General features: G+C 45.4%; 1 protein-coding gene across 1 annotated transcript in view; it reads left to right on the top strand.

Moving 5' to 3' along the window:
- The first annotated feature begins 764 nt into the window (after positions 1-764).
- The window catches only part of NRIP2 (nuclear receptor interacting protein 2), a 28922-nt gene continuing 16556 nt past the window's right edge, over positions 765-13130 (top strand). Inside the window, exons 1-3 of the mRNA XM_077468973.1 lie at positions 765-1126; positions 5912-6151; positions 10102-10184. Coding sequence (XP_077325099.1) covers positions 926-1126; positions 5912-6151; positions 10102-10184 — 524 coding nt within the window. The 5' untranslated portion in view covers positions 765-925. The remainder of the gene's footprint in view (positions 1127-5911; positions 6152-10101; positions 10185-13130) is intronic.

Here is a 13130-nt window from a genome sequence, read left to right as displayed (position 1 = left end):
GAGTGGCGCTCAAGAGCTGAAATTCCACGTAGCACGTCACTACGTTCGTGTTTGTTGGCCAACAATTGTGTGCCATTATTATGCAAGTCAAGTTCCTGGCACACGCCCTTTGGACAAAAAAGTCTGACGTTCTGTTGGCCAACAATCCGATCGTGTGTACGAAGCTTAAAGCTGGATACACACTATACAACTTTTGCTGCTCAATTTCCTTTAAATGTACCTTCAACTATGTAGTACAAGGGCCTGTCTGATTGCATACAAATTGAAAGTGTTTAGGTTTGACCTTATATTATATGGTTTTGGTAAATCTAAAGGAAAAATAAATCGAAAGAAAATTGTATAGTGTGTATCCAGCCTAAACCAAATTCAATGCTGTGCAATCATTGCCTATCTGCAGCCTGCCTTTGCGCTCTGCATAACAATGGGCTGTAGACAAACTCTAGCTGTCAGCAAACATTTAGGTATCTGTCAGTAAAATAGATACTCTTAAGGTTTTTGCAGCCCTGCAGATTAATGTGTATCCTTTTTTCTTAACAGCTCCGTTCAGCCAGGATTTGGCGCTCTGCGCAGACAGACCGCCAGGATGTGATGCTTTTGCAGAAGTAGCTGGTAGAGAAAACAGGGACCCATTAAACTGCGTAACAGGACTGTACATGAAACCTGTGCAGTAGGGGGGGAAAGATTGGAGGGGAGGGGAGATGGAGCTGTGCACAGTGGCAGAGGATGGCTAGCTTGTAAAGGAGGAGGCAGGGGAATCACTGCAGAGGAGGAGGAGGAGGAGGGGAATTAACAGAGGAATCCCCCAGAACACAGAGACACATCAGAAGGATTGGACACAGGCAATCCAGGGGTGCACACATAGCAAGATAACAAGAAGAGGGCAGGGGGGTACAGACCGTGCGCAGCGGGCCCCTTACTTTGCACAATGAGCTTTCATAAGCCCCCGGTGGGGTTGCCAGAAGATGCCAAAAACAGGGGATCCCCGAGAAAAGATCAGGACTTGAGGGGCGCAGCCATTCTGCACCAACAGAGGCGCCTCAAACAGGCCACCCAGTTTGTGCACAAGGATTCTGCAGATCTGCTGCCGCTGGACCAGCTGCGGAGATTGGGCACCTCCAAGGACCTGGTGAGTAAACTGGAAAGGACTGGGGGGGGGGGGGGATAAGGGAACTGCTTTTGGGTTCATGCAGCAGGTGGGACAGGGTCGTGATGCGTCACTAAAATTTTTGATCGTGTGTTAGAAGACGTGCAAGCAGCACTGTGGGGGTCCTGCGTGAACAGGTATCACCACAGACAGCAAGGCATTTTTTAATAACACTTCAGCAAAGCTATGGGGTACACAAAGACCAATAGGAATGACTTGCAAAATTAGGGGAAAATCAGTCAAAAAGATTTTCTAATTTATCAGTCGAATTTTCTATTTTATTGATAGCAGTTATTGATACCATTGATCATTTTAGCGTAAAAGGGTGAGGGTCTAATAGTATCATTTAATGTTTAAGATAGAGAGAGAGAAAAAAAAAAACATCAATCAAGTGACTATTGTTAAAGGTGTAAAGAAAGATGGCAAAATATAGACTACTACCATACAGGATATTGTTATTGTTGTTACTTACCATTATTCCAATCATGCAAAGATTTTGAATCTTCAAAAAATCCTACAAATAGCTCAGTTATTGATTGTCTAGTATATACGTGATGCAGGAAAAAAGGGATTGCTTAGAGGTGTCATTATTTGGCAATGGATACAGGAAAAAGGGAGAAGAAAATGAGTGCTCAGGGGTGTCACTGTCAATTGCGTAAGGTAATGCCCAGGGGTGTCACTATTAGTCCCTGGATGGTGGAGAAAAAAAACTGCTCAGGGGCGTCACTGTCAATTACGTAAGGGAATGCTCAGGGGTGTCACTATTAGTCACTCGATGGTGGAGAAAAAAAAATGCTCAGGTGTGTCACTGTCAATCACAGGATGCATGAAAAGGAGATTTCTCAGGGTTGTCACTGAAAATCACAGGATGAAGGAAAAAAGGGGGTGCTCAGGACTGTCACTCACAGGGTGCAGGAAAAAGGAGAGCTCATGGGAGTCACTGTAAATCACAGGGTAGATAAGGAAAGGGACTGTTCAAAGGTGTCACTGGGGTGACTCAGAGTACAGGAAAAATGGACTGCTCAGGGTGTGCCTGCAAATCACAGGATGCAAAAGAAAAGGGACCTCTCAGGGGTATTGCTGTAAATTACCTGCTGGAGGAAAGGGACTGCTCAGGGGTATCACTGACACTCACAGGATAGAGAATGAAAGGGACTGCTGTAAGGTCTCAAGTCAGTCACTAGGGGGACTGCTCAGGGTTGTCACCATAAATCACAAGATGCAGGAGGAATAAAACTGCTCAGGGGTGTCACTGTCAGTCACAGGGTACAGGAGGAAAGGGGCTGCTCAGGGCGTCACTGTCAGTCAGAGGATACAGGAGGAAAGGGGCTGCTCAGGGGTGTCACTGTCAGTCAGAGGATACAGGAGGAAAGGGGCTGCTCAGAGGTGTCACTGTCAGTCAGAGGATACAGGAGGAAAGGGGCTGCTCGGGGGTGTCACTGTCAGTCAGAGGATACAGGAGGAAAGGGGCTGCTCAGGGGTGTCACTGTCAGTCACAGGATACAGGAAAGGGGCTGTTCAGTGATGTTAGTGTAAATCATAGAATACAGGAGGAAAGAGACTCTTCTGGGATGTTATGGTAAGATCAAGGGACTGTTTAGGGGTGTTACTGTCATTCACAGGATACAGGAGGAAAGGGACTACTCAGGGGTGTTACTGTCATTCCCAGAATACGGGAGGAAAGGGGCAGTTCAGGGATGTTATTGTAAAATCACAAAATTCAGGTGGAAAGGGGTTGCTCATGGGTGTCACTGTCATTCATAGGACACAGGAGGAATGGGGTTGCTCAGGGGTGTCACTGTCGTTCACAGGATACAGGAGGAAAGCGACTGCTCAGGGGTGTTGCTATAAATTTCAGGATACAGAATAATAGGGGTTGCTCAGGGGTGTAACTGTAATGCCGCGCACACACGACCGGACTTTTAGAGGGACTAGGTCCGCCGGTCTTTCCGACGGACTTTCGGCGGAGTTCCAACGGACTTTCCGAATGAACGGACTTGGCCACACACAATCACACCAAAGTCCGACGGATTCGAACGTGATGACGTACGACTGGACTAGAATAAGGAAGTTCATAGCCAGTAGCCAATAGCTGCCCTAGCGTCGGTTTTTGTCCATCAGACTAGCATACACATGAACAGATTTCTCGGTCCAGCGGAGTTCCGGTGGAAAAATGTAAAACATGTTCTATTTCTAAAGTCCGCTGGATTTTTGCCAAGCAAAGGTCAGATGGAGCCCACACACGATCAAATAGTCCGACAGACTCGTTCCGTCGGACCTTTGCTGTCCAAAAGTCCGGTCGTGTGTACGTGGCATAAATCACAGCAGGACCATTTTTAAGGCAGGGCAAAAGGGGCAGCTGCCCTGGGCCCCATCATTGCAGTGGGGCCCAAAACAGCTGCCTAATACTTGCCAACTATCCCAGTTTAAATTCCCTTATCCCTTGAAGTTTAAGTCCTGTGCTGTGTCCTGATATCTCAGTGTAAACTTCTGCTGCTGCTGCTGCCCATCTCTGCCCTATTGCCATGTAGAGATGACTAACCGGCAGACCCTGTGTTTACATGTAAATAACCTGCATTGATATGTAAATAGAGGCAGCATTCATATATATATATCATGTCCCCCTGAGGTCAAATCCACCATTACTTCTGCTGAATGCTGCCCACTAGGGAGGTAAAGGAGCATGCTCGAAAGTCCTGCCTACAACTGTGGTCATTAAGCCTAACATCAGCCTGTTCTGCAAAAGTAAGCAAATTGGAGGTGGAACCCTTCTTCAAAATAACATGGTGCCACAGCACCCTGAATTTTGGTGCATGTGAATACGCAGGCAGGCAGTGAGGAGATGATGTGCTGTAACCTTTACCAACCAATCAGTAAGCAGTAATGCTGTGCATTAACCTCTTGCAACCAATCAGTGAGCAGTAATGGTGTGCAGTAACCTCTAACAACCAATTAGTGAGTGGTATATAGATGTTCAGTAACCTCTAGCAATCAATCAGTGAGCAGTACTGATGTACAGTAATCTCTAGCAACCAATAAACAAGCAGAAGTCATGTGCTGTAACCTCCAGAAAATAACAGTGAGCCATAATGTGTGCTGTAACCTCTAGCAGACAGTCAGTAAGTGGTAATGATACACTGTAACCTCTGGCAACCAATCACAATCACTGCCTGATCTGAATCAGTAAACTGATTTTGAGCCTAGCTGCTGTTTATTGTATGTCTCAAAGCATGTGGAGAGCGAAATTCCATGGAAGAGGAGGCCCAAGAAAATGTTTGCCCAGGGTCCAGTCAATATTAAAGATGGCCCTGAATCACAGGATACAGGAGGAATGGGGATGGTCAGGGGTGTCACTGTCATTCACAGGATACAGGAGGAATGGGGTTGGTCATGGGTGTCACTGTCATTCACAGGATACAGGAGGAATGGGGTTGGTCATGGGTGTCACTGTCATTCACAGGATACAGGAGGAATGGGGTTGGTCATGGGTGTCACTGTCATTCACAGGATACAGGAGGAATGGGGTTGCTCAGGGGTGTCGCTGTTATTCACAGGATACAGGAGGAAAGAGATTTCTCAGGGGTGTAACTGTAAATCACATGATGCCTGTGGAAAAGGGTGATTGTGGCAGGGTAGGAGGTAAGAGTGCAGCCATAACAATCATACCAGTGAAGATCTGCCATTTCTTGCGGTCTCAGGATTCACAAGCAGAATCATCTTCGAACAGTATTATCTGGTTTTGCTGCATCAAGAAATGGCATTTTGTAGTGCTGTGTATGTGTGGTGAGGGCAGGCTTGCCAACATTCCTTCTTACTCTTAAAAGGAGACAGGGCCGGTTTTGCCAAACCAAAATAAATAATTTTTCAGACAATTGTATAAAAATAAACCAACAGCTTCATTTTTTTTATGAAGACATCACAGTGACATCAGTGAGAAGCCCACAGTACAGTTATCTGGCAGTATGATCATTGCTGTGTGTGCCTGGACAGGCTGGCATCACTCTGTAGTTTGCTGTGTGATGTACAAAATACTCCATGCTCTGTGCCAGGCTGACAACAAATTAATTTTCACTGCATCATCATCGTGGGAACAGGCTCCAACCGGCTGTTTATCAAATTAGGAAAAAAAGAAAACAAAATGACTTTATGGGTTTTCCTGACAATCTTTATATTTCTGTGTTTTGTATGGACTCTCCGCATTTTTGTGGATAGTTAGTAACCCAACATAGGGAGGGTTATTGTGTGACCAATTTCAGTAACATCAAGATTCCGATCTAGGCCAACAGTGGAGGTATAAGTCAGATAAAAGGGTTTCTTGTAGGTTCTGGGTGGAGTTGGGAAGAATTAGAGACCCTCTTTTTACTATCTGGGGCTCCATTAGAGAGATTCCCTGCCTGCTACTGGGTGCTGCTTAGCAGGTTTTAGACGAGTACAGGTATACCGGTACTTTAAAGTAGGGCAGACTCAGAAAAGAAAACCATGGTTCCGGTAACTTGCTTTAGATTTGTTGATTTCATGTAAGCAGTCCTGGCTTTACATTAAGCTGAGACAAAATTGTTAATTAGTTAAAGGTTATATTTAATGAGCTGAATTACCCTGCCATGCCATAGAGAATATTTTAATTTAGATGCAAGTTTATTGCCAATGACAGATGAGGGTTGCAGAGAATAAGGTGGAAAGTTAGTACTTTGTACTCTGTAAATAGAAACCAATGTAAAATCTGTGTGTGTTGTCACTACTGATGCCATTCTTTGTTTCTGGATGTAGCAACCTCACAGTGTGATCCAGAGGCGTCTTCTAGGTGGGAGTCCTATAAAAGAGACCAGCAGCTTAGTACCGTCCTTCGATCTTTGTAACCTGGGGGTGCAACCTACCAATGAATCAGCTAACGTAGGAGAGAGGATTGATGAAGACTTCAATACGGTCCAGTGCCAGCCAACAGCTCCTGATACCTCTAAGGAGACTCCGGGGAGCTGGGCACAACGCAGCCTGCTGATTAGTTGTAAGGTGAGACGCACGATACACAATTCACTCAGACACAACTGTAGCAATCCCAACATCCCAACTTGAATATTTAAAGTGGACCTTCAGTCATTTTTTCATCTATTAAATCTTCTGTCCTTGTTGTTTTAACTTTGGGTACTAAAATATTTTTTTCTGCCAGTAAATACCGTATACAGCCCACTTCCTGTTTCTTGTCTGCAAAAAAAGCCTAGGCTTATGACAACATGCACAGCTCTCTCTCACTCTCCTGAGAGTTTGCCAGGAGGGGGGGGGGTTGAGTCACAAAAGGGCCAATGAGAGCTGCAGAGCCGGAGGTGTGCCTCTGCGTGTCTGTGTAAATCCAGGAAGTGAACAGGCAACAGCTTCAGCTGCCCACATTTAAAATGGCTGCAGCCAGACTCAGTGGAGGGATATTTCTGCAGAATATTTGGCAAGTACAGAATCACAGTATATATAAAATAGGCAAAGTGGTTGGAGGGAAGCTTCAGAATGGCAGAGATGCTTTTATTATAAATTATGTGAGCAGACTGCAGTTCCTCTTTAAAGCCTAATTCTAGTCAATCTTATTTTTTGTCCTTGGATAAAAGGGGAAAGGGGGGGGGGGGGGGGCAGTTAAAGCTGATACCCAGGATAAGCAAATATTGCCTAAATACAAGAAGAATTTGCATCAATAGTTGAGTTTTGGTGTGCTTTGTGTATTTCTTCCAGATCTGTGCAGTAATACAGTGTGAAACTTTTCCTTTGTACATGAGCTTCCTGTACTAAAGACCGGTCACTGCTGCTCTCTCTACTTGTGCAGGGTGACTGGTCTTGTCTCCACTCCCTTTGGAGCTTTCTGCAGACAGCCTGTAATGGGTTGAGCCTGCTGAGTATCTCCCACAGCTCTTCTTTCTGCATAGGCTTTGTACAGCACAGTAATGATATTAATGCTATCTTATTAAAGTAATATCTGGGTTTCCAAAACATGTTTGGTCACAAAAAATGGAGTTTCATTCGTTGCGATTATTGAGAAGAATTTTTAAATTAAAGCATTTGTGGCAAAAATTCAGCTTTAAATGTTGGTTCCTTTTGTGACCTCATTAGAGAGATCTTCTCTTACTTCCTGTCCCTCTGACATCCATAGAAGGTGTAGCGCCCCCTAGCTGTGTTGCTAGGATTTTTTCTTGTTAGTGTAAGTAAATTATTCAGGCTTGGCTGGCAGCCAAGCCTATGTGTTTTTCTGTGTCAGGGTTTGAGTGACTCAGGGAGGGCTGGGTGACTCACGGCAGCATCTCTGAGACCTCCCCCTACTTCTAGAAACTTGCAGAAGATTCTAGAAGAATGGGAGTGGAGAAGGAGGAGCTACCTGGAGTATTCTGAGGGCCCTGACCAATCCCCAACAGATGGGTTGGCAGGCGGCAGGCCCCCTAAAATACACATAGTCAGCCCAGCGGGGGCAGTGGAGTTCGGGTGGAAGCTGGAGTGTTAGGCTGTCGGTAGCTCTTGAGGGTGCCCCCTATTCTGGTTGGGGGTGATCTTGGGCCTGGGCTTGGGTGTGTAAGGGGTCTTCTTCATAACAGAGGTGTCCTGACCAGAGGCACAGAAGCAAGTAGAGGACAGCAGGAGAACACTGCTGGGCAAATCTCCAGGGAGGAAGATAGCCAGGTGGGCAGGTGGGTGTTGCAGTCAAGAGGACTGGGTGTAAGCAGTCTGGGATGGATGCAGTGCCAATCTGGGAGGGCTGTGGAGTCTTAGCCAGGAGGGCTAGTAAAAGGGGCAGCTGCAGCCAGGTGGGCTGGCAGTGCCTGAGGGCTGGAATCAGCCACAAGAAGAGAACAGCTAGGCACTAGGAGTTTTGGCTATACTACCAAAGAGGCCCACAGTCCCAGCCTGTAAAGGGCATCAGCTACTGGTCTTATTGCACTCTTGTCAGACCATCCATGCAGTGCCAGCTGGTCCTGGAAAATTTGGTTCTACAAGCAAGATTTGTGCTGGAGGTAAAAGGAGAAGTGTATATACAGACTGTATATAGTTGTGTCCCTGAAGAATTCTATTACCGTGATCAAGTGGGCATCCCATAATTTCCCTATCCAAGTTTATTCCTCTCAATAAAACATAAAAACAAAGCACTACACTGTTTTTCTGACTCAAGTGTGCTGTGAAGATGCGGTGTGCCTGGTTGTGCAGGGTGGGGATCCCTTTCTATTTAGGGGGTGTGCTACAAAGGAATGGAGGTATAGGTGTCACTGGGACAGGAAGGCAAAGACAGCCAATTAAAAACACTGTCAAAAAATCTATCTCTTCCCCACTGAAACTGTATTTTTCTTTACATCAATGTCCCAATTGATGTCCCCATTTAAAAAAATAAAGTCTATATGAAACTGGCAAAGAGCAGAAGCCCTCTAACGGCTGTAAAAACTTACCAGGGGCTCTAACTCTTCTCTGTGTCATCTAAAACTAAATAAAATGTAGAGTAATGCCCTGTACACACGCTCTGACTTTTTTCGATCACAAAATCCGTCTGATTTTTTTCTGACGGATTTTGGCCCAAACTTGTCTAGCATACACAGGGTCGCACAAAGTTGTCGGAAAATCTGATCGTTTGGAACGCGGTAATGTAGAACGCGTACGACGGGACTATAAACGGGCCGGTAGCCAATAGCTTTCGTCTCGTAATTTATTCTGAGCATGCGTGGCACTTTGTCTGTTGAAATTGTCTACACACGATCAGAATTTAAATCGGATTTTGTTGGAAAATTTTAGATCCAGCTCGATCCGATCGCACATTTTCCGTCGGAAAGTCCAACCGTGTGTACAGGGCATAATAGTAGTAGGATAGAGACAATTGAAATACAATGTAGAAATTAGTATATAATTCACATACGTCCATAGATACATTCAAGTCCTCCTTCCATTAAAAGAAAAAAAGTAGTGCCAATCTGTACTTACCCTATCCACGCTCCAGCACTGTTCCTGATTTCCTCCTTGGCCCAGCACTGGAGGGCTTCTTTGGGGCAAAATCAACACTATCATTCTCACCATTTCCTGTGGGCCCAGAATGTCATTTACACCCCTCAGGGGGTAAGTTATTACACTGGCTGGACTTACATTACTCTAGGACTGAGTGACTCTCACATATGATTACTTGAGCGTCCCTCATTTCAGAGAAGTGCCGGTCCCCTATTACCACTGGAAGAAGAAGAAGCTGCAGTGATGTAATCAGACTGACAAGAAGGCTGCAGAAAAAATGTATGCATACCTCCCAACATTTTGAGATAGGAATGAGGGACACCTACTACCAAACGTATGTAGGCATAGGGTACGCCCCTGCCACATCCCCTTAAAGGAGAATTACCGAAAAAAAAAGGTTAATTAAATCCACAAGGGCTTTTTTTTTTTTTACCACTACCATTCCTTTATATTTGCTTCTAAAATTTACAAATGCAGCAATTTAGAATTTGGATGAAAGGTTTAGCACTGGGAACCACTTTTTGAAAGATAAAAAGTGCACTTTATATACAACTTTATAGATCAGACCAAAATGAGGAAGAATGAGGGACAGAGGGACATTGCTCCAAATCAGGGACAGTCCCTCGAAATCAGGGACAGTCCCTCGAAATCAGGGACAGTTGGGAGCTATGTGGTATGGAGGTTGAGGCTTCCTAAAGGGTTAGGGGGTGGCTGGTAGCTTTAAAGAGTCAGACCCTTCAAAGTGATATTTCAGTTAAAGGCGGTAGCTGGTGGACTTAGTCAGCCCTTGGCTTCTTACATGTCTTGGCTACTCCAGCTGTGAGATTTCCATTTCATAAGTCCCATCTGTGTTTCTGCACAACTTTCAGTGTTCCTACCTACCTTTGTAGGTCTGAGTTCCTCCTGTTACAATCTCCGTAGCAGACTAGAGCTACTTTTACCAAAATGTTTTAGAAAGCACACATGAATTCTCTTTGATGTTAACGTTTTTTCTCTTCTCTCAGGTGTGTACGCAGGATGTCTCTTGCAGGCTGTCTATTGAAAACTATGAGAATCTCATCTCCAGGTCGTGCATGCAAAGACTGGGGTAAGATGTGGTCCCAAATCCTAGAAGGCTAGTACCTTCCCTTACACTATAATTACTTCATCAGCATTTACAATAATCACTGAGACCTGAAATGCTAACAGCACACAAATATGGAGTATATACAACTCCTTCCTTTGCATTGTTTACCACCATTAGTGCTGTTTCAAATGCAGCTTTATACATTGACATATTTCAAGAGCCCCAGTCTGTCTTGACAGTATGGTCACCTGCTGACTTGGTTCCATCCACAGGCAGCTTCAAGTGATTGTAAAGGTTTTTTTTTTTTTAACCACTTTCAGACCGGACCATTTCGCTGGTAAATGACCAGAGGTCTTTTTACACTTTGGCACTGCGCTGCTTTAACTGGTAATTGCGCGGTCATGCAATGTTGTACCCAAACAAAATTTGCGTCCTTTTCTTCCCACAAATAGAGCTTTCTTTTGATGGTATTTGATTGCCTCTGCGATTTTTATTTTTTGCGATATAAACGTAAAAAGACCGCAAATTTTGAAAAAAAATGATATTTTCTACTTTTTGTTATTAGAAAAATCCAATAAACTCAATTTTAGTCATACATTTAGGCCAAAATGTATTCAGCCACATGTCTTTGGTAAAAAAAAAGTCAATAATTGTATATTTATTGGTTTGCGCAAAAGTTGTCACATCTACAAACTAAGGTACGTTTTCTGGAATTTACGCAGCTTTTAGTTTACGACTGCCTATCTCATTTCTTGAGGTGCTAAAATGGCAGGGCAGTACAAAACCCCCCCAAATGACCCCATTTTGGAAAGTAGACCCCCTAAGGAAATTGATAAGAGGCATGTTGAGCCCATTGAATATTTTATTTTTTTGCCTCAAGCGATTGAATAATGACAAAAAAAAAAATTTTTTTTTTTTTTTACACAAAGTTGTCACTAAATGATATATTGCTCACACATGCTATGGGCGTATGTGAAATGACACCCCAAAATAAATTCTGCTGCTTCTCCTGAGTATGGGGATACCACATATGTGGGACTTTTTGGGAGCCTAGCCGCGTACGGGGCCCCGAAAACCAAGCACCGCCTTCAGGCTTTCTAAGGGCGTAAATTTTTGAGTTCACTTCTCACTACCTATTACAGTTTTGAAGGCCATAAAATGCCAAGATGGCACAAAACCCCCACAAATGACCCCATTTTAGAAAGTAGACACCCCAAGCTATTTGCTGAGAGGCATGTTGAGTTCATGGAATATTTTATATTTTGCCACAAGTTGCGGGAAAATTACAAACTTTTTTTTTTTTTTTTTTTTTTAACAAAGTTGTCACTAAATGATATATTGCTCATGCATGCCATGGGCATATGTGAAATGACACCCCAAAATAAATTCTGCTGCTTCTCCTGAGTACGAGGATACCACATATGTGGGACTTTTTGGGAGCCTAGCCGCGTACGGGGCCCCGAAAACCAAGCACCGCCTTCAGGCTTTCTAAGGGCGTTACAGTTTTGAAGGCCATAAAATGCCAAGATGGCACAAACCCCCCCCAAATGACCCCATTTTGGAAAGTAGACACCCCTAAATTTAGGGGTACACTAGTCAGACTAGGTAATAAATGGCGGGTGCCCTGAAACTATAAAAAAATAACTAACCAACCAGCGTCACCTGTAACAGTTATATGGTGATCACTGGTGAAAGGGTTAACTAGGGGGCAATTAGGGGGCTTTATGCGGTAGTATATGGGGGTCCCTGGCGCTATAAAAAGCTGCAGCGAACCTAAATACCTACCTGCCTAACTAGCGTCACCTGTGACACTAATACAGCGATCAGAAAAACGATCGCTTATTAGGCTGGGTTCACACTGGAGCGATGCGGGAACGCCACGAATGCGCGGCGGGTTCCCGCATCGCATGCCTCCCGGCGGCAGTTCACACTGCCCTATGCGAACTGCTGGGAGTGTCAGTGAAATGTTACTGACACCCCCAGATCAGTTCGCATATCGCAGTGCGATCTGCAAACTCGGATCGCATGGTGTGAACACCCATGCGATCCGATTCTGCTGCGGGCCAAAAAAAGGGTCCCGTGCGAATTTGCGGCGGGTGCGGCGGGTGTGGCGGGTGCGGCGGGTGCGGCGAATGGCTGAACTCGAATCGCACAGAGATCGGATGTGATTTGCACTGCAGTGCGGTGCGAATCACATTCGTTCTCATAAACCGCTGCAATGTGAACCCAGCCTTAGTGACACTGGCGACGGGGGGTGATCACGGGGTTAAACCTTTATTGGGGGGGTTAGGGGGGTACATTATAACTAAAGGGGGCTAACTCTAACTGCCCTAACAGTTATTACAGTCACAAATGACACCAATGCAAAAAAAAAAAAAAAAAAAAAAAAAAATGACATTGGTGTCACTGTGACTGGGGGGCAGAGGTAATTGGGGGGGTGATCGGGGGGTAAAGGGGGGGTGTGAGTGTGCCTGGCATGTTCTACTGTGTGTGTAGAGTGTTGGTGCAACTTACTGATCCGCTCTCCTCCGTGTCGGAACGAAAAATACCGACACGGAGGAGAGAATACATCACTTCCTCTCCTGTGTTTACATTACAGGAGAGGAAGTGATGTCACCGGGGATTTCTATTCGTCGGGAGCGATCGCGAGGGGGTGGCCATGAATGAATGGCCGTCCCCTCGTCCGGGATCGCTCCCGTACGAATACCGACCGCCGCAGGCACCGGGCGGGGGCCCGATCGGGCCCCCGACCCGCGGGAGGCAAGGGACGTACATGTATGTCCTTATGCCTGCCCGTGCCATTGTACCGACGTACATCGGCGTGCGGCGGTCGGCAACTGGTTAAATACCAAACATGTTATACTTACCTCCTCTGTGCAAGGGTTTTGCACAGAGAGGCCCCGATCTTCCTTTTTCTGGGGTCCCCCCACAGCGCTGCTGGCTCCTCCTCATCTTGAGTGCCCCAAT

Source organism: Lithobates pipiens, unplaced genomic scaffold (assembly GCF_037356315.1).
Source record: "Lithobates pipiens isolate NorthernLeopardFrog02 unplaced genomic scaffold, aLitPip1_a1.2 Scaffold_8, whole genome shotgun sequence".
NCBI lineage: Eukaryota > Metazoa > Chordata > Amphibia > Anura > Ranidae > Lithobates > Lithobates pipiens.
Note: the sequence above shows the minus strand (reverse complement) of the source record. Positions and strands in the feature narration are given on the sequence as shown.